We start from the raw sequence: 27,076 nt of genomic DNA, 5'->3' as shown, positions 1-27,076 counted from the left end.
ACAAGGATTTGTATAACTGGTTCCACCATTCATACAAAAGTATTCCTGAATCACACAGCCTGAATTCTGATCTGGTGTTATGAAGTTCCAGGAGACTCACTTAACTATTCAAGGCAGAACAGGAGTTCCTAAATCTTAGGGAAGTGTCAAAGTAGCTAGCACATCTGCATTAACTAACTCTGAAATGTTGTTGCTGTCACATCATTTTATAGATAAGACTTTTCTTCCAAAGTAAAAATATACTCCCTTGTTCTAAAGCTAAGTTGCATATACAGAAAAAAGGGTACCACTAGAAGCATAAGCCAAAGGATAGTCCTTAAATTAGAAATGCTTTCGCTGTAGCATTTTTATAATCTAAGGTTCCTGTGGCTCAAAGATTATACATTTATGTTGCAGAACATGAACTTAACAACATAAAGTCTCCTGGCTGAGAGGAGCTCATTGCGTTTTGAAGATCTGTGTGGGATAGAGAAAGGGGGAAAGGAGGACATAAAAAAGACAGTGATGCAAAGCAGTGTGATAGTGCAGAGACTGCTATGGATGGGGAATGAGGAATGGGTGAGAGATAGAAGCAAATACATGAAGTGGTAGAAGGATGATAGGGATCACTATATACACAGAGAAACAAGGATGATAACCAAGAAATGGCTCTGTAGAAAGAGACTTAGGAAATCAACTACTGGGTAGCAAATTAAAATTTTATAGTGTGAAGAACAAGGGAAAAAAAGGAAGAGGATATAATACAATGGAGTCAGAGTCAGAGAAAGGAGTGTAGTTTTGGACAGAATAAAAAAAGAATGTTCAGGGCTGACTGCAGAGACAACTGTAATAGGAGTAAAGAATGAAGACAAAGAAGAAGTCACAGAAAGAAAAAGGAAAACGTGATTAAGAAAAGAAATATTAACATCGCAAAACACTTGTAAGGGAGCTTTATAGTGGTTAATTATTGATACAGTCTTGTTAGTGACCTCCACAGCAACTTAAACTAGATGCATCTCTATATCAGAGAGAATTTATTGTATTATACATCTTTCTTTATTGTTGTATAATTGACGTGGCCACAAATTATGCACGAAGGGGCAAAGTACTATTTTCTATTCTCCTGGATAATATAGAAATGACCAAAACAAAAAACAAAAACAAATCAAATTAGTTGGTTTTATATAACAAGCAAAAGAGTCCCTCTTTTGAGGGAGATGGGCAGTGATGAAATTTGATAAATAAATAAACAAACAAACAAACAAACCCTATACCTGGGTTAACAAATCACAATTGGTGTGTTCATATAACACATTATGCCCAAACAAATGAAACATATTCTGTTTAATTGTTGGCTTGATTCCACAACATGCTGAGACAACAGCTATATAAGCATTACCACTAATTATTTTTTTGATTATGTGCCATACAGTCATTTTCAACTCCTAGCAACCACATAGACAGATCTTCTCCATGATGGTCTGTCCCTAACCTGGTCTTTCAGGTCTTCCAACAGTGCACTCATTGCCACTGTAACTGAGTCTACCCACCTTGCTGCTGGTCATCCTCTTTCCCAACAGAGCGGTCTCCACATAATGTGTCTAAAGTAGGATAACTTGAGCCTGGTCATTTGTGCCTTGAGTGAAATCAAATCTGGTCTGATATCTTCGATGATCCATTGGTTTACCACTACCCATACCACTATAAGCATTACCACTATTCATATAAGCATTACCACTACCCAGCCCCATTTCAGCTTAATGTAGGGACCTTCGCTAATCTTGAAAAGGCTAGCAGTGTTGGAACTGGTTAGTACTTGGATGATAGGCCACCAGGAACACCCTCAGTGCTCTAGGCTAGACAGAGAAATAAAAAAATAACACACACACAGACACACACAAAGAAAGCAATGCAAACCCATCCATATTGGGGACAAGAAAACTAAAATTCCCATATAGTCATCAGGAATCAAGTTCAACTAAAGCAGGTTTTCATCTTCAGTGTCCTGAGACTTAATCTGTGACAATCTTTCCCTTTAACCTGCCAAGAAGTAATGACATTTTTCTGGATGAAATAAAATCAATAAACTCAAAAGCTACCTAAAGTGAAACTGCAGGTTACATTAATTTGAGTGCTGGTAGCTGGCCTTTGAAATTTGAGTGTTGTTTTTCGATAATTTAGCTGGAGTTGATTAATTCAGAATTTACTGGAAGGTTGCCACCTAGTGGATTAAGTGATGATTGCATATGTATATTTTTCCCTTGAGGGTGAGTAGAGATGTTGTTGTTGTTGGTTGCCATCGTTTAGGGCTCATGGCGACCCTACCTATAACAGAATGAAATGCTGTTCAGTCTCGCGCCATATGCCTGACTGTTCCAATGATAGTGAAAGCAAAAAGAATTGTATGCAACTTTCCATTTAAAAATAAAACCTATATGTTTCATAACATATTGAAAAATACTATATAATTGTGACATTCTAAATGCAAGGTATCTATTTATTTAAAATGCTTAGTTTAACACAACTACTATTGCTCAGCCTGTTTTTTCTGAATTATATATTGTAGGTGGTTTCTTCTTAAGAAATTAATCAAATGGGGATGAGGGAAAGAGATCATTAGAAATTCTTGTGCTACATAGCCCTATTTTGATTGTGCACGATACGGTAAAATATATTTAAATGGTTGGCAGGTAAATTATTATCAGCATTAACTATGCTCATTCACAGGAGGCTACAGATGCCAACAATGAATTAATTGCAAAAGTAATTGTGAAAATTTTACACAAATTATAGTGCAATACCAGCTATGTCTACTTAGAGGCAGCAAAACTAAGTTCAATAGGATTCACTCTTTCACAGAGATATATAGCATTGGATTGTCAATCTTACTCATCTGAAAGATGATTTATGTCTTATATATTTTTCTTCACTTGACATTCATTTATTATCTTTGTCCATATTATAAAATACTATTTATTGGTGCCTAATAATTCATATTAAATGCATCCAGTAATATCAGTATACATTGTGATACAGCCATAAATTTAATAACTACTCTCTTTCCCCTTCAATTCCTATGGGGAAATTGTTTATTTGCCTTCAGCTAACTATACTGCTGTTACCAAATATGTATTATTCATATCAGTTGTGCTTTAAATTATTACACAACTCACTCTTGCAAAACAGTACGTGATAAGGTAGCCTTTTATACTGCTTTAGGACTGATATTTGTAATCAGTTGTTAGGACAGAAATTTGGAATCAGCTGTTAGATTTGTTTCAAAGACCTTTAGAAAATCTGAATATCTGACTTATCTGCAGTGCTGTGTTAATACTTCTGTAAACAAATGATCACCGGATCACGGTCTATTTGTAGCATATTTTACATACCATACCATATTCACTCAGGATTTAAGAGTAAGAGAAAAATGTAGATTTCCATGGATTTGAAAGTTCACTCATTTATTAGTTATGTTGCTCAATTATCTATTTATAGAACAAATCCTAAAACTTGCCACTTAGAAGTTCTGATCCAGCACTCTACAGTGCAGCTATTCATTTTAATAACAACGTTTATTGAATCCTTAATTTGGGTTATTTTAAAAAAGTACCCAGAGAGTTCAAATGACTAAATAACTTCAGAGGTTACAACCACTGTTCATTCTACATAAGATTTATTACAGAAGGTAGGCCACAAATCAAAATTTTAAGCTACTTAATATTGTGGTAAAGATGCCCCTGACTTGAATCCAACCCTTAGTGACTACATGGCCATATCCATGCATCTTACTGGCAACTATATAGAAGTGGCTTGGCCATTCCCTTCTTCTGGATTATTTTTTTACTTCTGTATCTATTCTACAACCCTGGAATCCCCCCCCCCCCCCGTGTTCTCCATTCAAGTACTAGCTATGCCTGATTTTGCTCAGTTTCCAAGCCTTGACAAAATGGCCAAGTGCTTCAGCTATATCCTGCAGGGAATGGTGCAGCATCAATAGTATGACAGCTACACAAACATGTATGTTACTTACATTGAACACTGCTTAGCTCTGGGAATCTAAAACAAAATTAGGCATGTTCTTGAATGTTTTTCCCCCCTATGGTTTTACAAAACTTTTTAAAATTCAAAGTCACTGGCTTATCTTTCATCATAATTTTATGGGAATGAAAGTCAGTTACATCTCTTAGTGGAGAGCCAATTTGGTGTAGTGGTCAGGGCATCAGTCTAGACACCAGGAGACTGAATCTAGTCCTGCCTTGGGCACGAAGCCAGCTGGGTGACCTTGGGCCAGTCACTCTCCCTCAGCCCTAGGAAGAAGGCAATGGCAAACCACTTCCAAAAAACCTTGCCAAGAAAACTGCAGGGACTTGTCCAGACAGTTGCCAGGAGTCATCACTGACTGGAAGGCACAAAATAAACAAAACTACCTGGTGGCAGTGAAAAAAATAAAATTCCTGTTATGACAATAATTTCTGACAAGTCTATTAAAACCAAAGAAAACGTTCAGCTATGAAGCCTAGCAGAGAGGAGAGAAATTGCAGCGGGCAAACAAACTGAGCATTTACAAGACTATTATGCAGAGAGTTTAATTAGGGGCTAAAATCGAAAGGCTGGAGTTATTCCTTACGCAGAATCTCTGCTGTTCTTTAGTGAACTTATTGCACTGCTCCTCTTCGGTCCTAGCATCCAAACACCGAGTTCTTGGGGGCAAATCTGTCTTTCATTATCTCCCCAGCAACGCTAATCACGCTATGGCAGCCGGCCTCCTCCTTTTTCTAAAAAAAGAAGAAACCGCCCCCCCAATTCGTCTTCTCAATGTAGTAAAGAGATAAGACGCGACCCTTCCGGCTCCCTCTTCCTTGGCGCCACTCTCTTTGGCTGCCTTCAGGCTCCGCTCTCCCCTTTGGTGAGTCCTCGGGAGAAGCCTGGCTTTGCTGAAATCGATTCGCCTTTGCACTTCACGGCGCGCTGCTCACCCGCCCCCATCGACTCCACGGTTAAAATGAAATTTAAAAATCCCCCCTCCCCCCTTTGACTTGCTTCGGAGTGGGCAGGTCACTCGCTACCCCCAAGGGAAAAGCCGCGGCCAGTACCACTCGCCGGAGACAGGGGTAGGAAGGCGGGTTGCCGCGCTCCCGTTGCCTCTCCGCGACGAGCACTAGCGGGGGACGTGGTCTAGCTCGAGGTGTGGGCGGGGCTTTACGTGACCACCACCCTCGCGCGCGGTAGGAGTGGGAGTGCCCACCCCAGAGCGGAAGTGCCTGACAAACGGAGGGACGGGCTGAGCTGGCGCTGGCTTGCCTCGCGCGGGGCTCGAGCGGCGCTGTCATCGCTTGAGCGCGGGAGGAAAGTTGGGCTCGCGCTCCCCTTCGCAGGCGGCGTCTCGGATGCGGCGGAAGCAGAAGCGGCTGCTGCAGGCGGTGGGGCTGGCGCTGGCCGCCCTCGTCTTCCTCCCCAACGTGGGGCTCTGGGCGCTGTACCGGGAGCGGCAGCTGGATGCCGCCGGCGGTGACGGCCGAGGAGGAGCGGGAGGCGGCGCTGCGGGGGGAGCCCGCGGGGGGGCGCCGCCGGGAGCAGCAGCCGCAGTCCAAGAGGAGGCGCAGGTGAGAAGGTGGCGGCGAGGCACCTTCCTCCCGCCCTCCGGTATGTTCTGAGGGAAGGCTGTTGCGCCTCTGAGGGTGACGGCACGGGATCCTTCGGCGGCGAGGGCAGCAACGCGGACCGCTCGCCATGCCCTCCCCCCTTTCTATGGGCCAAGGATGGCAGGGGACGCCTCTCTTTCCTTGGGGTGAACGGCCGCTGAATAGAAGAGAGAAGGATCCGGGAAGTGGAGGCGGGCGGAATAAGCGGGGGGGGGGGGGCGCCAAGAATTGAGGGGATGGAAAGAAGCAGAGAAGCTTGTATACGGCCCATAGAGCGCATTTTCGTACTTGGAGGACTTGGGTTCCGAATGCAATAGCGCTCTTCGACAGGAAAGGCCAGTGATAAGTATTTGGGGTGGGATAAGTTCTGTTAGTTTAGGGAATAAATGCCTATTTAATTAGAGGTTTTGCAGCTGTCCAGTGTGTGCGACGTCAGCTTTCCCCCAAATCAGTCCCATCTGTAGTCTAAAGCCATTTCCCACTGCACCGCCCCCTCCATCCCCCTTGGCTTTGAGTGATAGTATCCTTTTAATTTCCCTTTCAGTTCTGTTGGTAGTGACTCCCTGGTGTTTTCTCTTCTGTTGCCCACTGTGAAAGATTTAAATCAGAGTTTTATTCACTTGTTTCTCTTTGGGAAAACAATTGGCAAGATTCTTTTTAAATCACATGAAATCATAGGGCAGTTTTTCCAGAAGAGAGTAGAGCTCTCATACTACAGTACTTGGCACCCTTAATATTTCTTTTCAGTTGACATATAGTTGTCATCTTTGTTATTTTGGCACTTGTTTATTCAGAAGAGCTAAAACTAAGATTATGAACTGTCACTTGTACCTAAAGCCTCTTTTGTTCAAGTCACATGAGCCAGTTAAAAGTACCATGTAGGGTGTCAGTTCTGTGCTTACTGAACCTGAGAATTAAAATCACACTTCTGATAAAATCATTTTTTTTTTTGCCATAAGAAATCTATTTCCTACTTCTCTTTAATTTGCAAGAAAATTTTTGAAAAGAATTAGATTGACTTTTGAATAAAACTGTACATATGGATCAAACTGATTTGGTGCAGTTATGCTATGACATATTATAACTTCTACAGAGATAGTGAGGATGTTAGTGCAATCCATTTCTCTTTAAGGTTTCAATAAACAAACAAGAACCTTCGCTTTTCCTCCTGAAAGGAAATACTATGTGTAGTAAAAATATTTTGATACCATAACATACAGCCATGGTAATGGTGTTCTCCTTTGTGCCTTCCTGAAGTGAACAAAACAAAATTCCATGAAATATAACTATGTTGAAACTACTGAAATTAATGAATGCTGGATTTTAGCAAGGCTATGCAACATGTGCTGGGAATTTCTATGGACATGTCACTTATCACACCATGTTTTCATTGCTTTACCCTAAACTTCAGTTCATATTGAAGCTCAAGCTTTCATTTGTTCATGAAACTTCAGTTCATATTGAAGCTCAAGCTTTCATCTTCTGTTATGCAATTTTTCAAATTTTAAGAAATAATTTTTAAACTAAGTTCTGTGTGTAAAATTAATAGCACAAACCTACCCAGAGTCTAATGAACTACATTTGTCCTGAGAAAGGGAAGAGAGTCTGTGTGAGTGATTGGTAATGTGAGTGATTATAGTCACAGTCATTCTCTGTTCTGACAACAAGCAGAGTATCTGCATGCTGCTGTTTTAAGTCAGTTTACCTTTCTGTAGTTACTAACAATTAAGTCTGACTTCCTGGTTTGTTTTCTTGCTTGTGTGAAACAAGGAGTGAAATAACTGCAAAAATGCCATGTGTGAGTTTGTACCACTTGTGCTTATCCTGATTATTAAGCCAGGACTGGTGGTTTATTATAGTGTTCAAACCAGGCCTTCGACAGTGAAAAGCCTTCTTTCTAAAGTATTTACAGATTGTAATAGAAGGACTAATAATTTTCAGAAGGAAGTAGTCATTGAAATAGTTGTTTATTCGTTCAGACACTTCCGACTCTTCGTGACTTCATGGACCAGCCCACGCCAGAGCTTCCTGTCAGTCGTCAACACTCCCAGCTCCCCCAAGGTCGAGTCCATCACCTATAGAATATCATCCATCCATCTTGCCCTTGGTCGGCCCCTCTTCCTTTTGCCTTCCACTCTCCCTAGCATCAGCATCTTCTCCAGGGTATCCTGTCTTCTCATTATGTGGCCAAAGTATGTCAGTTTTGCCTTTTAATATCATTCCCTCAAGTGAGCAGTCTGGCTTTATTTCCTGGAGTACGGACTGGTTTAATCTCCTTGCAGTCCAAGGCACTCTCAGAATTTTCCTCCAACACCACAAAAAGCATCTATCTTCCTTCGCTCAGCTTTCCTTATGGTCCAGCTCTCACAGCCATATGTTACTACGGGGAATACCATTGCTTTAACTATGTGGACCTGCTCTTAATTATTTTATTGAGATTTGTTATTGCTCTCCTCCCAAGAATTAAATGTCTTCTGATTTCTTGGCTGAAGTCAGCGTCTGCAGTAATCTTTGTGCCTAGAAATACAATGTCTGCCACTGCCTCTACCTTTTCTCCCTCTGTTTGCCAGTTATCAATCAAGCTGGTTGCCATAATCTTGGTTTTTTTGAGGTTTAGCTGCAACCCAGCTTTTGCACTTCCTTCTTTCACCAGTGCATACAAGTATTTCTCCTTTCTCCACTCCAAATGCTGGGTAATAGTTTTATAAACGGATCACAGATGGCTGTTGATTGTTGATTTTACTGTACTTGTAAGCTGCCCAGAGCTGTTAAAGAAGTGGATATCATGTACATTTTCTAATAAATACCACCTGACATATACATAGAGCAGAGTTTTACTTAGAGATGCGGGCCTTCTGAATCTTACCAGGAGAAAGAGAGAATGTAGATTACTGTGTTGCATTTGTAAGACATTTCAGTGATAAGTTAATATTTGTCTGCATAACATGGACTCCACAATTTCTATAGAGTAATAAGCACTGTCTGGCCCAGTTTTGTTGAATTATTTTCTATTAGCAGAGCACTTTAGATATGAATAAAATGATTGAGGAAGTCCAACCAACTACTTATATGCTTGACTCTTTGCTCATCATGTCTTATTAAATCTAATAAAAATGGAACTAGCAACTCTTTTTTAAATAAACTATTCCTATATGATGGTAATGTTAATAGTTATTGTCATGTAACTAATATTGACTGTAACTAATATTGACTTCCTGCACAAAATAATTGAGTAGTGGCTACCCAATTCTTTAAGGTATTGTGTTGTCATTTATTAATAAATAATACATTTTCATCATTTCATTAGAATAAAAATGGATTTGTGTCGAAAACCTGCAGCAAACTTAAACAGTAATTGCTAAAATGTACAGGTCATAGATTGCACGGTCTAAGCAATGTACAATAAATAATACAAGTGTCATTTTCATTATGAGAATACACATTGAAGGAGGAAGTAAAACAGTTTTAGCACAATAGTCATTTTATTTTGACATATTTGTAATTGACCTTAAGAGGGAGTATCTGTGAACCAGGATTTGTTTATATTTTTGTTTCTACTGTGCAGTCATCTATGTATTAACGCAAATATCTGGATACTGTGGTCCTCCAGAAGTTGAACTATAAATCAGTAAACCTCTGGAGGGCCACAGGACATTACAGCTGCTTTAAGGAATGGATCCAGGCTAAATTCATTGAATGTCATTTCCATTGAAAATAGAGTAAAGGAAAAAAAAACTGTTTAAAATGCAAACTGGCAAACTAACCCCTAACAACTCTAGGAAGTGTGGCAAATGGTGAGGTTTACTTGAATCTCCTCTTCACAGATATTCTGAGAAATCTAAGAGGTTGCAGTGAGAGAAAATGACGAAAACATTTCCTTCATGAATTTGTTAACTTTCCTTATTATCTGAGCCAGTACCACTTAAAAATAAAATAAAAAGACTGAAATAAATAGTGTTGTAAAGTATTATTATTCTCTATAACAGAAGATACTTTAAAAAATTAATAGAGATTTGTGGCCACTAACTCACCACAAACCTCCTAAAAGCAGAGACTAATGAATGGGGATTTTGGATATGCTTCTTATATCCTCATCAAACTTTTTATGTTTGGACAAATTAATGTAAGCATTTCTGCAAATGTGTTCTGACACTAGGGAAGGTCCCTCTGCTTGTCAGTGCAATCACATTAGAAAAAACTATGCACCTGGATTTTTGAATACATTATTTTTCTCCCCCTTGTTGCTTCAACTGTTTAGTCAGGATGTATTTTAGGAGAGCTTGGTATTACTGGATAATTATATGCAGAATTTGATGAAAGTCCACAGCCAAGTGTATGATATTTTTCTCAAAGTGTAGCTTCTTCCATGATTCAGACAAATGCTTTATCATGGAATGCAGTCTATAGCACTTAATTACTATAATTCCTTCAAAAAATACATCTGATAAAGTAATCTTTTGCCATAGTAAGCCATGTAAACTCTTACTAGATAAAGGTAAAGGTTTCCCTTGACATTAAGTCCAGTCGTGTCCGACTCTAGGGGGCGGTGCTCATCTCTGTTTCAAAGCCGAAGAGCCGGCGTTTGTCCAAAGACACTTCCGTGGTCATGTGGCCGGCATGACTACACGGAATGCCGTTACCTGCCCGCCGAAGCGGTGCCTATTAATCTACTCACATTTGCATGTTTTCGAACTGCTAGGTTGGCAGGAGCTGGGACTAGCAACAGGAGCTCACCCCGTCACGCGGATTCGAACCGCTGACCTTCCGATCGGCAAGCTCAGCAGCTCAGCGGTTTAACCCGCAGAGCCACCGCATCCCAAACTCTTACTACATAGTCTTTTTAAAAAATTAAAATAATATAGTGATGTAGATACTGTTTAAAATACTTTAATCTGCTATATGTACTGTGTGTCATAAGGTGGATTTGAGCTATGGTTCCTGTCACCTAGTTTTTTAAAAGTCTGCTCTAGTTTATTTTATTTTATTTTATTTTATTTATTTTAGAATGTTTGTATATTCCCCCAATCAGAAGAGTCTGGCAATGCACAACAAGGAATATACAACAACAAGAACATCATAATACATTACCCATTAACATAACAATAATGTACACTAACTTGTTGAAATAGAATAGTATTCAAGATCTTCAGGAATGAAATAAAAGTCAGGACCAACCACTCTTCAGACACTAGTGTACTGTGTTCCAAAATCTGAGGGCTGTTACAGAGAAGGGATGCCACTGAAACCATCTGGATACCTCTTACACTTATGGGGCAGGATTCCCAACAGGTCTTGTCTAGATAGCCAGAGAAGGTAGGCAGAATCGTATTTGGCAAGATGGTCCCTGAGATTGCCAGATGCCATACCCTATATTGTTTTACAGATAATGACCAGCACTTTGAATTGGGACGAGAAGCCTACTGGTACCTGATGCAGTAATAGGCATAGTAGCAAATCTTTCCAAGTAACAGTAGTTGCTTTATTCTGCACAACTCCAACTTTCTAGTCATCTTCAAAGGTAGCTTCACATAAAGTATTTTGTATACTTAATAGAGAGCCAGTTTGGTCTAGTGGTGAAGGCACCTGGCTAGAAACCAGGAGTCTGTGAGTTCTAGTCCCGCCTTAGGCATGAAAGCCAGCTGGGTGACCTTGGGCCAGTCACTCTCTCTCAGCCCAACTCACCTCACAGGGTTGTTGTTGTGGGGAAAATAGGAAGGAGTATTTGGTATGTTCGCTGCCTTGAGTTATTTATAAAAATAATAACAGCGGGATAGAAAATAAATACTCCAACTGTATGATGATCAAAGTATAAGTCACTGTTACAAGGACTTCCTGGTCTACAGAGGGCCATAACTGGTGCTCTTGGACTGGGATCTGAACCATGTTCTCTGGAAGCTGAATATTTAATTTGTTAATATGAGCTCGTATGAATGTGTGTGGGCTGCAGTAAAATGATTAAAGTCCATGCAAATAATAATAAATCTTTACCTGACCCCTATAAAATACCAAAATAGTATCTGGTGGAGCATCTCCAGGAAACACATTACAAAGTCAGGATAATATAATAGAAAATCCCCTTTCTTTCCTTGTCTTCTGATAGTAGGTTACCCAAAGAAAGACTTCCAATAATACCTCTAGATATTGGACAAGTTCATGTGGAAGCAGCGACTTCCAAATATTTAGGTCTCTGATTATTTTAGTGATTAACAGGAGATCCACTATGGTTGCTGTAGAACTTCACAAATTATGATCTGACTGACCAAACCTGGTTAGCATTAATTGAAATATTTTGGATGAGATTGAATTATTCAGAAAAAAATGAAATTAGTTACTACTCTGTGTACACAGGGATTGGTAGTTCAATGTTATTTGCCAGAGGTCTATGATACCTATAGATTGCATCCAGAAATTCCCCTACATTAAATAAAAATAATGAAAAATAAAATGGTTGAAGCTTCATGAAGTTGGCAAATCAATTGTATGATGGTGCCCAAAGTCTGAAAAGATTACTGACTCCTGATTGTTGACACAATAGCATAAATATTAATGCAAAAACTAGGGTGTATTTCCCATTCTGTGTTTTACAAATATCTCCTTTGTAACTGCTAGAAAAAGGCAATGGCAAATCAGTTCTGTGCTGTTGCTAAGAAAACAACATTGCTGCATCCATGTAATAATCAGAGGTTGAGCTTGAATTGAGTCTAGTTTTCCTGTAGCATATGCCAGTGTCCATGGGGGTCAAAGAGACAAGATGGTGGGTACAGCAGTACTATTGAAGTTCCAACCATTAACTCACAGATGTAAGGGCCAGGGTTTCAACTGCACTGCTACAACTGCAGTATTTTAGGAAAAAGTGTTCCTAAAGTATTTCAGGAACAAAAAGTTTAAGTAGGAGGAACATAAATAAGCATGATAAGGACTGAGTATGTTCAATAAAAAGGACATCTTTATTACTACAATACTACAGTGCTTTTTGATTGAAAGGGAGAAAAAAATGGGATGGTATTGGAGGAATAGTGTAGTCTTGAAGAGAAGAGCATGACTGCTGGCTGGAAATGTTAATAGAAGAACTCCATACATCAAAGCTCTATGGCATAAACTTACGGCATACGTTTCTGATTATAGATGTCACCTCCTGATTATTGAACTAGTTGTAGACAAACATGTATATACTTTACTGACAGAAAAAAGCACAAGTCAAAGTGATGTCTTAATTTTATTCCTCTTGAATCCTAAACAAATGTAGAAAAGTAGTCACTATCTATGATAATGAATTCATGTTGCTTGAATACAAAAGAATTACTAACGTATAAAACAAACTAAAGTAATCTGACAGCAATTAAACATATATGAGGCTCTGACATAGTATGTAAAAGAAATTTCTTCTTAGGACTTGTGTACTGGGCAGAAAGCTATATTTGATTTTCTTTCTATGTGTTTGCTTACATTTTATAAATGTCAGTTAAACTTGCTTATTGTAAAGAATAGGGGGTTATGGAGAAATTTAGAGGAGGGGAGAAACTTGAACTCTTGCACCAACAGTTCCAGAAATTGTAAAAGCTTACAACATTTGCAAATGTGTTTAAGAGTAAGTCGCATTCTTCATTATGTTATTCTTCTGAAATCCGTTGTGAATTATATCTGTGTTCTATAAATGATAATATGCTTAAAACCTGATTTTCAGAGTTCTAAGTTTTAACACTGTAGTTTTATTTATTTTGTTTTTTGCAATAATAATGTTTGGTTGAAATGGGACCTTTTTAACCCATGCTGATAATGTCTAAGATCCTATTAATTAATTATATCAGAGGCCATTATTATAATGCAGATGAAGCTGGATTCAAACATGTGATTTTGATTCAGCTTCAAAAATTAATACAACAGGCAATTCTAGCTTCAGTGTGTATTACAATATTCAGCTCCAGATGTTTAAGACTAACTATTTTATGGGCTTTAACAAGAACTTCTAAAAGCCAGCTGTTTGGTAAATTTTGAATGGGCTATAAATATATTCTGAAGAAGAGATTGAAATAAGACTTTGTGAACTAAGCTCTAGGATTTTACATTCACATTTTTGTTTCTTGAGATTTAGTGCCGAAGAACATTTTCATTTCATGTAGAAAGTCATACTGATGGTTTAGGGCCAGATGTTTTTCCACTTTGTTGGGAGGGAAAATAAACTACTACTTAGTGCCTGACATTTCTGAAAGGGTATTCTCATATTTGTAAATTCTCAACTGTAAAGCGCAGGGGGTAGCACAGCAATAAATTATAGTTATCCCACATGAATAAGACAGTGTTGCATTACTATCAGTGTCAAAAGGTCTTTGAAGTATTGTTTAAGCACAAAAGATTAGGTTATTCCTGAAAGGTGACTTATATTATTGTGAATAAATAAAATAAATTGATAGAGAAGACTTCTAATGTTAGTGTTGGGTTAATTGCCACACTTTAATGGTATGCAGGAGTGCTGTCAGAAGAATTTTCTCCTGCATACCTTTGCCTATGGGGAAATGCTTCCTAGTTACCCTGGAACCCTATCAGTTGATTCCAAAGTTACATCTCCACAAAAGTGGTCTTTCAATGTAAATTAGAATCCACATCTATATTCTCAGGCTGAAACTAACCCTGAAAGCAAGTTTTTGAAAAATAATACCAAGAATAATTAATATGCAACACAAAGTGCTTCTGGCAAGGAGGGAAGTGATCTAGGAAGGATGGAAAGAAATCTGCAGATAGATAGGTATGCTTTACTATAGTCCAAGGCCAGCAGCTTAAAATAATATATAGAGACAACATGTTTACATCATTGATGGCAAACCTTCTGGGCTTGGGCATTTCAAAAATTCAGAAAGTGCCTAACTTGACTCTGCTGGCGTGTCAGCCTCCCCCTGAACAAAAGAGAAACAATTCTTTACATATTCATTTATTTTTTAAAAAATTATTGTAATTGCCCCTTCACACAAAGCGGGTTTGCAAGCGGGTTCTCCAGGAACCAGTTTCATGTGAAGCCAACAAAAGCATTCCCCTTCACTCAAAGGCGCCCTTTGCGCCCCTTCACACAAATTGCAAACAGCTTCTCAAGGAACCAGCTTTGGGCAAAGAGGCAATTTATTATTAATGTTGCCCCCTCGCGCAAAGCCATTCCTGGAGAAGCCACTTAGTCATAGGTTCACTATCACTGGTCTAGGTAGTAATACAGTAGAAAATAAAACAACCCATTAATATAAGTTAAAAAGAAGAATTAAAATACAACATAAAGCCCTGCTTGGAGAGAGAGAAGTGATCTAATTCTTACAAAAAGAAGTCTGCAAATAATTTTCCACCCTTTTTCCAAAGTTGAGTAACAGTGCAGAAAGAAAGACTTCAAAAATTATCATTTTCAATAGTTGTGTTTCTTCTGATTTTATGTCTTTGAGGAACTCATAGCATCTATTGGCTCTCTGCTCATGTTACAGTTGACTCTATTTCAAGATTTTAAATTTATTTTTGAAGCAAGAAGTCCTCTCTGATTAATGTGTTATCGGTAAGTTCATCTGTCATTAGTTAAGAATGTGTTATTTCCTCCATAGTTTACATGGTGTTTTTTTAAATCACTCTAAATTATTTTAATTGGATTCAAGATACAAATGATCTTACCTATAGCCTTGTAAATCCTGTTCATGCAGATTTCTTGTCCCTTTTCTCACTACAGCACCCTGAAAATCTATATTTAAGGAGAGGAAACCACTCAAAGTTTTAGGGTAGAGTAACTTGTAATAGCATACAAGACCCCATAAAGCTAACAGAATACCTTCTCCATATGTACCTGACCATCAAATTAGATCTTGTGAGGATATTCATATGTAGCTACTGAGTCTCTTAGGGGTCTGCTGTGTGATAGCCTGAGGGGTGACACCCTCAGTACAGCTACCCTATTGGGGAACTCTCCTTGTTCTGTTAAGTTTTATGCTAAGAACACAAACAGCTTAAGAAATGCCTATTTATGCAGATTTTTGATTATTCTGATGCTGCTATGCATTTCTGGTCTGGTTCGATCTTGTTCTCCTAGGATTAGTTTTTAAACTTGTTTAAGATATTTGAATTGTGTCCTATTTCAGAGTTGTTTTTAATAATGAAAAATCAAGCTAGAAAATCAATCAACAAAGGAGTAAGAATTAGTACAAATCAGACAATGGCATTTTGCCCAAGCCAAATCTGATTTTGAAGAAGTATCAAGAAAATGTGTGGGACATCCTCATTGTACAGAGTTCTTCTTGTGCTATTTTGAATGAGTTCCTTCTTCTCTTCCTCCTCCTCCTTCCAAAACACTAGATTGTTGGCTTCTACTGAAAACAGGCTTTTATTTTAAAACAGGCTTTTGTTGGAAGCTCATACGTGTGTATATGTGTACACATACATTTTATATATTTACAAAAGAGAGACAGACACACATAAACATATACAGGTAGTCCTCGCTTAACAACCATTAATTTAGTGATAGTTCAGACTTACAACAGTGCTGGAAAAAAGACTTATGACCTGTCCTCAAATTTACGGCTGTCACAGCATCCCCACGGGCATGTGATCATAACTTGAGCACTTGGCAACCCGTTTGCATTTATGACTGTGGCAGTGTTCCATGGTCACATGATTGCCATTTTCGACCTTCCAGGCCAGCTTCTGGCAAGCAAAATCAATGGGGGGACTGCATGATTCACTTAACAACCACGTGGTTTGCTTAATGCCCATGGCGATTCACTTAAGGCCACTGCAAAAAAGGTCGTAAAATTGGGTCAGATTCACTTAAAGACTGCTTTGCTTAGCAACCAAAAATTCTGGTCCCAATTGTGGTTGTTAAGCGAGGACTAACTGTATGCTTATATGTGCAAATTTGCTTTTAAAGCAAGGATGCATAGTCTTTGTGCATACTTTAAATGTGGGCAGGGCAATGTTTTTTTTCTTGATGCTTTATTTTGTTTTATTTATTTTGATATTTTATTTTGTTTAATTGTAATATTTTTATCTTTAAATAAATGGTGGGAAGTAGAGAAAAGGTTGATTTGAGGCCATACTCCACCCCTGTCAGGTTGCATTCAGCCCAAAGGTTGCACTTCTTGCACTCTAGCTTTAAACTATGAATTAATTGTGAAAGGCATTTTTTGCAAGATTTCAATAATACTTTTTTCCATGCACAGATATGTACTATCACGCTGTTCCCTTTTGGGGTAAAGAGTGTTATGCAACAAAATGTAAGAAGTAGTAAACAAAAGAAATGAAAGGCAGTCATTCTGAGGAAAGAAAAGGAAATCAGCTAAATTCACTGTGCCACTCCTTATTTTTCTATCCTTGCAAACCAGCCTTGCTTCCCCCACTTTCATATACTGCTTCACACGTTTTCTTTTGTTCTTTAGGGTTCTCACCTTTCTTTTCCTGAGGATCTCATCTATTCCAACTAATCAAAATTTTCTTAACTTTTGTATTCACTCTTGCTGCTTTTCCCTTTGTACAAGGGAGAAACAATGACATTCTTCCAATTGTCAAACACCCTTGCAGTTTTCACATACATTAAGCAACTCTAACAGCCATGCCATAAACAAACTGCACCCATATTCTGGCATATCTCCAGTTATATCTAAACCTTCAGCCTTCCCAGTTTTAACATTTTCACAATATATAACTTCATTTACATTATTTTTTTTTGCACATTGACACCTGTAGAATTGATTCATCTCTAAACTACTCCTTCCAGTCTTTTCTCACTTCGGTTTTGTTTCAAATCATTTCAACTCTTTTATTTTAATTCTATTCATTTTGTTGAGGCTCTTTCTTCAGCCTTCTTCACCTACATCCAGTGTATCATTTCATCAAAATTGTTCCGAGTCTTCTGTACCTCTTTTAAACTTAAATATTCCTTGCTGTCCTTGATTACATTCATTGCAACTATCTTTTTCTCTCTACACCTTATACAAATTTTTTCATCCTCATTTTTTGCGGCAGTCATTCTCTTATACGCGTATTTTTTCCTCATCCACAGACTTTCCCACTTCATCATTCTACTAAGCATCTGTTTTCATACTTTCCATTAGCGTACCTCCACATATTTCTGTGGTATTCTGTAACTGCTTTTCACTTTGTTACAAGCAGCTTCCATATCTACTTTTCTTTGTGTCCACTTTTCATTCATTCTTTTGCAAAGTTATCTATTTTCCAACTTTTTTTCCATACGAGACTAGCATTTTCACTTCTACTTTCACTTTTCCTCTTTCTTCCATGTCCCTTTTTGACTATGCTGATTATGCTCATTATAGTTTTTATCTTATTATGTTGTAAACTACCCTTTGAAGTAGGACATATATAAATACTTGTTAAATAAATAAATTTCATTGATTAATACATGTGTAGACTAAGTTACCAGCCGTAGTCATGTCCATGCCACGTGCAACATTCCCAGCTAATGGTAATGACAGGATATCAGCCATGTTTGGCACATTTTCTCCACTGTTACTATCAAAGCTGAGTTTTATTCCAGGCATGCTCATGCTGTTCTCTGTAAACTAGGAATCTAATCCAGTAACTATCCTACATGCCAAACATACTGTTCCCTGCATCCCTCTAATTAGGAGGTATATGCAGTATACTGTCATACATATATAGAATGTACATATTTAATGTTTACTAAATGTTTTGATTTAAAATTAATAAAGACACCAGAGTAAATTTGCATTTTAATGAATTGTATCTCATGGAGCTTTACAGAAATCAAAATAAGTTCACACATGCAGCATGGAACAGCTAATTTTCATAAATCCCAAGAATCTCCAAAGCCTGAGGAGCATATTTCAGAATATTGAAAGTATTGTTCTTTTTTTATGGAGAAATAGAATATATGCAAAGAGTACTCTAGTCAATGGCATGTTGGACCAGGGTAAAAGCAACCAAGAAGACATTGGTGCTAATACTGGTTCATCTTTATGTCTGCATTAACCCATTATACTTTGATATTTGAAAATTCAAAGCAAGACTTAATGTACAGTGTTAGGTTAACATAAAAAGGATTGCTGTTGTGATCTATATTATTTCTGCAAGTATCCTAGGTAACAGCCAGAATGATACTTGAGAATAGAATACGATTATTCTTGGCTCTGGTCTTCATGTTTTTCTTATCAGCAGCTAAAAGAGTATACAGTGTTTGGATTATTTTCCCACTTTAATATGCCTGGATTTCTTTTCAAACACGCAAAGTGTATGGTTTTTATGTAAATCAGTGTTTACAACTGCATAGAGTAGGTTTTCTGTCGGAAACAGCTTCTTCATCCTGGTAAATGCTTACTAAAGTTTAAAATTACTAGATGTAAATAAAACTTGCTCCACTGAATAAGCACCAATAACTTAATAAAATGAAATAATGCATTCAAGTAAGTACCCAGGAGAATTTAGCTTCATTGGGAATATAATTCAGAACTATTCTAATGTATTCACATTTTTATTGAATTTCCTTTGCTATTGCTTATACTCTATACTGCATGCTATCAGAGGGCTGAGTAATTTTTAAATGTCTTGGGCTGCTTGTTGATGTAAGTATTTGTTGAATATTTATCACACATATATACTGTACCAGTGTGTCTAAGTGTTACTACTTGTCAAATGACTATTGTTGTTGTTATTAAATTCCCTTTCAAAAGACAAAATCCCCAAAAGCCATTTTAGGATTATGGCATGACAATATACTATAAAAAAGAAAAAAAAATGTGAGTGCGCATGCAATAATGTACTACAGATTTTCATTTATAAAATTACTCATTCCAAATTGCAAAAAAAAATTAAGTTTTGAAGGAACTCTGGAGATCCTGTTGATCCATTATTATCATCTAAGAAAAGTCCTTCTCTTTGATATGTTAGGTGGTTGAAATAAGGAATTCCAGGGTTGCATATTAGAATAGGAAGTTGAAAAAATCCTGCAAGAACACTATGCCAGATTGTTTCCATATCGTGCAAGAAAATTACATGGATGTGTCCACTTAGTCATGAATTAAACTCTATTTGGAAGCAACTTAAAAGCTATGCTTTGCCTTGAAGTAATCAGATTTGGAATTAATATTATGTACTTGGAATGTTCTAAAATATTTGTTGCAGTTTTCACAGTGAAGCCCTAAAGTAGGTTAGTTTTTGTTGGTGGTTGAGGCTGGCAAAACTTTAAGGTCACCTAATAAGTGCATAAGTGAGAAGAGACTTAAGCTAGAGATTTCTTGCTTCCCAAAGCTGCTTCTTACAGTAGCTATTGTGTTACAATTACTTCACTATGCTACTTGATTAATAATGGGAATAATCAAGAGTCTAAATTCTTCTTTCTGGAAGAAACAAATTGGAAATAATTTTTTGGAAAGATTACAAGTTCAAAAGGGAAAGATTTTTCAGTGCAACTGGAAACAGTTCAGACAGGCATTACTTTTCTCATCCACTGTTTTCTCTACACCTCTTTGCTTTACCTAACATCTCCTGTGCAGTTTGGTGCCCTTTGTTGAAAAGATCAGGAGAAAAAAATGGATCCATTTTGTACTCTCTGCACAAGATCCTATCCCGACAATTCCACCCTTTTTTGATGTACTTATATGTGTGCATGTGCATGCTTCAGAAACTAATTGAGCCTCTCCTCAGACTTCTGGGTCGACTGCTTTAATGTATCCCCTGCTGTTTCCAGAGTTCTCTTTGCTCTCCCTGGCAGATTCACCCGCTTGAATCATCCGTTGATAAGAAACCCTGTTTTCTTAATAAGAGGTTGCTTTGAAAAAGGAATAAAGAATTGGAGAAATGTTTGAAGGAAATTATAAACCAGGTTTTTAATTTCCTTTACTGCACCATTTGATACACCATTTTAAAGATGATTCTTGGTAATATTTGAGACAAACTTGCCTTAATCTTTCCTTGTAACCTGCTAATTATCAATTATGTTTCTTCATGGAACTTTGCCTCCCGGACCCTAGTTTTTGCAATTTAAACATTGTAATTTTGTCCCATTTCTGCTTGTTTTGGCATTGATGCCTGTTTCTTCTGCCTTTTGATTTGCTTCTTTTTCTCATTCCCCTTGGGATTGCAAAGCTTTCTGTGAAGAGAAGGAAAGGAATTGCCTATTCCTTAGGAACATCTAGAAACAACCTTCAGTAATGCAGGGTGATCAACCTTGATTTGTTCCAGTGAATGATTGGAATTCAGCTGACAGTTGCATAGAGAGGACGGTTTGTGTCTGTGTGTATAAATAGGATGAAAACAATGGGGTAAATAATTCATTTGTATAAAAATTAAGCATTTTATAGGAGAACACTCTCAGAACGTATCTAGATGCATGAGCTTAGATCAAGAAACAACTAGGTAAAGTCCTATGAATTGTTAAGCTGAAAATAAAATCACATCGGTCCTGTTTAGAAACAGAATGTTACAGCTCTAATACAAATTATCACATGAATATAGCAACACAATTTTTCTTTTGGCAATCCAAAAAGGCCCAGTGTTTTAGGCTGGAGCTTAAAATGAAGCATAGTGGGCATTTTTAAGGTCCGTATAACATTATATGGATTAGCATGAGAAGTAATATATTAATATACTGTATCTGCTATTTTGATATTGTACTTCTACTTTGCATACTCAAAGAGAATGTGGATTTATATACACCTAGCTAAATCATTGAATGGATAAATCAATAGCTATAATGAAAAGATCCAATGCTGAGAGAGGGAGAAAGGTGGGCCAGGACCAGAAGCCTCCTGTACTGGATTCTTCTTTCCATACAGGGCCACTGCCACTAGTTGTCCTAAAAATTCATTTTTGAGTAATAGTTATTCCATTATATACAATTATTTACAATGCCTGTAGACTGCTGGGGGGATCGTTATCCTGAAAGGTAGAATGCAAATGAGGAGGAGGAGGAGGAAGAGGAGGAGTTGGCAGTAGTTCTAAATAGATTTATGAGGGAGTAATCCCATTGAATTTAGTGGGCTTTTTACCAGATTGTTTACCTATAAATCGACAATTATCATACAAAATAGAACTCTTGATATTTTGTCTTATCAGACATTAAAATGCAGTTCAATACAAATTAAGTATTTTTAAGTGGCTCTTATGGGAAGCCATTATGTATTTCTGTGCTGTTTTCTTTACCTTTAGATTGACCCATTTTTGTCTTCTAATAACTGTTTTTTTCTGAATAAGCAATATGTTTATAAGCAAATATAAAACTGAGCTTTACTGACTCAATTCTTCTTTCAAAATATCACCACAAAGACAGCATGCTTTTAAAAATATATATACTGTATATTATGTATTTCTTAAAATTTTGAAATCATTTAATAGCTGAAGCTCTTTGGGCAGTTCACAATAAAACATGCTAAAAATATTTAATGGCTCTCCAGGATGGAACAGGATTTGGGAACATGACACCCAGATGTACCAGAATATTTGCAATACCTCAAGAGGCTGTTTATGAATCTTCTAAAACGAATTGGAAAAAATTATGCTAAGTTTCACATGAGATCTTTAAAGGTTTCAGGTGACAATCATGACCTGTTGTGACATTTCAGTGTTCTCATGTGAGATCTTAAAGATGAACTTACAAACTTATGGTAACAGTTCAGTTGATTTTTAAAATATTCATGGACACTCAGGTCATTCTATAATCTTATGTGATGGCCTGAGGCCTGATATATAATGTATATCAAATGAAGCCATTGAAGTTTTGAGATTGTGGATTTTAAGGAAGCTTTTGCCAGGTTTCTATCTTGTCTTGTTCTTTTATTTTGGGGAGAAGGGCTGAGAAGGAAGAGATTGAAAGAAATTTGATAGGAAGATAAATATCTTTTCTCAATTACAGGACAGCCAGGAATTACTGCTCTGCAACTGCTTCTCCTTTCCCACATTCATGTGAAACGTATGAGAGTTATTGTTAAGGAGTCCTTAATTTATTTTTTTAAAATCTATTAGGTTTACAAATATAGAAAAACAAGCAAGAAAAATAAAGAAACAGCAAGTTATAAATAGATTTATAAGCATTGTAAAATTGACAAATATTTTGAAATGACATTGATATAAATCTACATATTAAAATATATCACTTTGAAAGGTGGAAGTGTTAAAATAAATCAGTATTAGAATCATATTATTGTACTATAATTAACAATATGTTTCCATTTGTAAATTATAAATTATATAAATTTTATATAAATTATATATAATTATATATTCTATGAGGGAAATTCATCTAGTGGGATCACAAAAAAGGGCCTTCTCCGTGGTGGCTCCCTCCCTGTGGAACATCATTCCCCCGGAGATTAGATTGGCCCCCACCTTGATGCTTTTCTGAAAGGCCCTGAAGACATGGGCTGGGGACCCCAGGTTGAGACAGAGCTGATTAAGTGACTGATCTGATTGTTTGTAGCTGCCATGGGAGGTGTGGGGTTGACAGGTTTTTATATTGTGGATTTTAATTTTGTAAGCTTCCCAGAGTCACTCTGTGAGTTGGGCATATGTATATTTGTTTAATAAATAAATAAACCAAAAAGAAAAAAAATACAGTAAATTCTAGCTGATCTGAAAAATTCAACAAATTTAGCAAATCAGTGGGAAAAAAGGAAAAAGAAAAACTCAAATGTTATAATCTTACATTAGGATAAGCCCAAACTGGATATACAGGTAGTCCTCGACTTACAATCACAGTTGGGACCAGAACTTCCATTGTAAGTTGTTGTAGTTGTAAGTCAAGTCACCATGTGACCGGACCCAATTTTATGACCATTTTTATGGCAGCCTTAAGTGAATCACCGTGACCTTAAGTGAATCCAGTTTCCCCAATGGCCTTTTTTGCCGGAAAACGGCAAAAAAAGTCACAAAATGTGATCACGTGGCAGCGGAACACTGCAACTGGTTGTAAATGAGAGCCAGTTGCCAAGTGCCCAAAATGCAGTCACATGACCATGGGGGGTTTGGTGCGATGTTTTGCGATGCTTGGAAGCGCTTTACAAGTACCCATTCTGAGGCTGTCATGACTTTGGACCATCATTAAACAGTTGTAAGTCGAGGACTAACTATAGTATGAACCTGTAAGATTATACTCCCAACTATAGTAAGAACCTGTAAGATTATAATCCAAAATGATTTCCATATTAACTTCTATACCAAATGTGTTTTTAAATAAGTCGTTAATTTTGATATTGCTGCATACTTCTATAACTTAATTTACTGTTCTTCTATGGAAGGAATTGTTCATGCTTGCTGATAAGAAGCATAGAATATTATAGTAGCTGTTACCATATAGTTCAGTATATTTTATAGGACCAGTTCAGTATAATTTATAGGAATATAAGGTTTGGTGATATTTAATAAAAAGATAATGGGCTGAAAAGAAAAATCCACCTTTAAAATCTGTTTCGTTCTATTATAAATCATTTTCCAGAATTGTTGTGCCTTACAGTGTTGCCACCAAATGGGAAAGAATTATCCAACTTGGCTATTGCATTTCCAGTAGTTTTTAGAAAAACTGTTTTATTTTAGCAATCAGCATTAGAGAAATGACAGCTAGTTTGGTGTAGGGGTTAAGGCATCAGGCTAGAAACTGGGAGACTGAGTTCTAGTCCTTCCTTAGGCACAAAGCCAGCTGGGTGACATTGGGCCAGTCGCTTTCTCTCAGCCCTAGGAAAGAGGCAATGGCAAACCACTTCTAAAAAAAAACCTTGCCAAGAAAACTGCAGGAACTTGTCCAGGCAGTCTCTGAGAATCAGACATGGATTAAAAAATGGATTAAAAAAGAGTAATATACAATTAGTAGAACATCTTATACCATTTTTTTCTAATACTAATCATAAAACTGATACTTTTGTTCCACAGATATTCTCATTGTTGCATATTAGTTGTTGTATTCAGATTCTGTATCATACAGTCCTTAGTTTGTTCAGTTTCTGAGAGGGGCTTTGGGGGAAAATAGAACATAAGGAAGAAATAGGTGAAAGAAAGAATCCATCAGGTACAGAGGAGCAGAAGATTTAGGGGGGAGAAAACCCAGAAAAGCAGGAAAAGCAAGTCCTGTGTCAGATGGATAGCCAGTGGGAAACCACGGTGGTTTGGGTACAGATAAAGTTGCTGAACAGCTAGCCCAGAGCACACAGTGCACAGATATTTCTGGTGTGGCAATTATGAGGGAGAGAGAAAATCTCTGTGGGCCTGCAAAATTGTTCCTGTGAGGCAGCAAACTTAGTATATCACAGTGTTTAGCTCAAGGCCGTAGAAGACAAGTATGTTTTTTTGTAATGAGGAACACCTATAACTGTTTATATTAAATAAATAAATAAGGTATTGAAAAAAAACATGCTTTATTAATAATAGTAAAGCATATTTTAGTAAAATAATTCTTATAGTTAAGACACTGATTCTAAATTTTAATGGAATTATGTGTTGGTGCATGGGAGAATATTTCATCCATGTCTGGAATAAAATTTGTTAAATAAAGTCTTAAGAGTCAGATAAACATTTGATATTTAGTCTTGCTATAGTGACAACAAAGTGGCAAAGTCATGTTGAAGGAAAAGGTACTAGAACTTCGGCTGCTCTAAAAATATTTGTAAAATACCTTCAGGTTGTTAGGTTGTCCAGTTGTTTTGTGGAATGTAGTTTAAGAAACATTGCTCTAGGGGAGAGCTGGGAAGATGGCTAACTGAACAGACTGCCCACGAGCTCAGTGGGCAGACCTGGCAGCGTGGGACTCTTTTTGGGGGTGCAGGCAGGCTTTTTCTGTTGCCCTAGAGTGTTTTCATGGATAGAAAACACTCAGAATCACCCCATTTGTACTTCGGAACATCACCTCGTAGCCTGAGGGTCAACAGCATTGGTGCTAATCCGGTAAGAGGAGACAGGAGTCAGGGGGTACCACCATTTTCCAGACCACGCTGAAGCCCCTTTGGGACACTAGGTTGAGTCTTTTCATTCCTAAACCATCCAATTTATATATTTTTAAGATTTGTACCTCATGAGAAACTCCCCACAGCAAGAAGAAACGAAGCTCTTGCTGTTAATCATCAATGTTTCTGGATTACTCTCAAAATCTTCCTTTAACTGCTGGCTTACTTCCCGTATAAAATTTAAGGTGGACTGAGGAAAAAATAAGCACCTCTCCGTTCCTATTTTTGTATCTAACATGAAGGATATAACTTCCTCCTACACACTTAATTTGATGTTTTGAGTTTTCAGCTTTCTGCTCACTTTCCTTGGATGCTGTATCTGCTGGTTTGCATACTTTTTGTTTTGTCAATATCATTCAATAGCTTCTGGAAGTCCTACATAGGGAGCTAGAGTTTACTTATTGGAGTATGGATGACCTTAAGGGGACCGTTTCAGTACTCTGTGCCAAGCTGCATGCTGATTTCAAACAAATTCTCCATGAAACTACTCAAGCTATTTTGTAAGATGTTAGGGATATTATTTTTAAAAGGTATCAATTAGCTGAGGGCTTTCTGAAAGGAGTGGAAGAGATATATCAAGAAGGAGGCATTTTTCTCAATCGTAAGAATCCAGAATGTGGAGGCATGCTAACTGATGGATATGTGCTGCCCAGGAAGGAGCTGCAATTTGATTTGCAAGATAATGACTGGTCTGTTTATCTCAGGGTTTGTTTCAAGAATGGGATAGCTCTGGTATGTGGGAAGTTTTTTGCAGACTTTCTAAGGGGGGCACTCGGGCTCCTTGATTCATTTATAAAAAATGTCCTGTGTATAATATGGAGACAAATAAATGTTCTGGTTTACTATGAGGTAGGATAAGAAATTAAGAACAAGTATGTGGATTGATTTCAAGGCTGCATGATTCTATTTTTCCATAATGATTCAAAGTTGGTTTGATTTTTTTTAAGGTATAATGGAGGCAAAAATGGTAAGTATGTTAAAGATTGTAGGATTAAATGGACTAAGAATTTTGGGTACAATATTATGATAGAACAATGGGAAAACATGTGGAACAAAGGTCTGAAATTCACTTGGAACTATAAATTGAAAGAGAATTTTTATAAAATGCTGTACTGTTGGTATTTAACTCCTGATAAGCTGTCTAAAATGTATAATGGGATATCAAATGTCTGTTGGAAATGCTCACAGGGGGAAGGAACTTTCTATCATTTATGGTGGACTTGTAGAAAAACTAAGAAATTCTGGAACCAAATATGTAGTATTATTCAAAAGATTCTTAAAGTGGACTTACAATTGAAACCGGAGCCACTGCTCTTGAATTTGATGGACTAACAGCTTAAAAAGCAACATGGAACTCTGTTCTTATATATGATAACAGCAGCAAAACTCTTATATGCTCAAAGATGAAAGAATGCACAAATTCCCTTAGTGGAGGACTGGATGATTAAATTGATGGAATTGGCACAAATGGCTAAACTGACAGCATTAATAAGAGAAAACACTGTAAGTAGATTCTCTCCATCTGGAAGCTGCTCT

At 37.4% G+C, this 27,076-nt stretch overlaps 1 protein-coding gene across 4 annotated transcripts in view; it reads left to right on the top strand.

Annotated features, from left to right (window-relative positions):
• The first annotated feature begins 5,230 nt into the window (after positions 1 to 5,230).
• Positions 5,231 to 27,076, top strand: part of GALNT10 (polypeptide N-acetylgalactosaminyltransferase 10) — a 65,327-nt gene continuing 43,481 nt past the window's right edge. For 3 of the 4 annotated variants that reach the window (XM_063292154.1, XM_063292155.1, XM_063292153.1), the window contains exon 1: positions 5,231 to 5,582. In XM_063292154.1, coding sequence (XP_063148224.1) covers positions 5,367 to 5,582 — 216 coding nt within the window. In that variant the 5' untranslated portion in view covers positions 5,231 to 5,366. Of the gene's footprint in view, positions 5,583 to 20,531; positions 20,795 to 27,076 lie in introns of those variants that run through there. The other variant, XM_063292156.1, reaches the window with a different exon arrangement.

Source organism: Candoia aspera, chromosome 2, assembly GCF_035149785.1.
Source record: "Candoia aspera isolate rCanAsp1 chromosome 2, rCanAsp1.hap2, whole genome shotgun sequence".
NCBI classification, from domain to species: domain Eukaryota; kingdom Metazoa; phylum Chordata; class Lepidosauria; order Squamata; family Boidae; genus Candoia; species Candoia aspera.
Note: the sequence above shows the minus strand (reverse complement) of the source record. Positions and strands in the feature narration are given on the sequence as shown.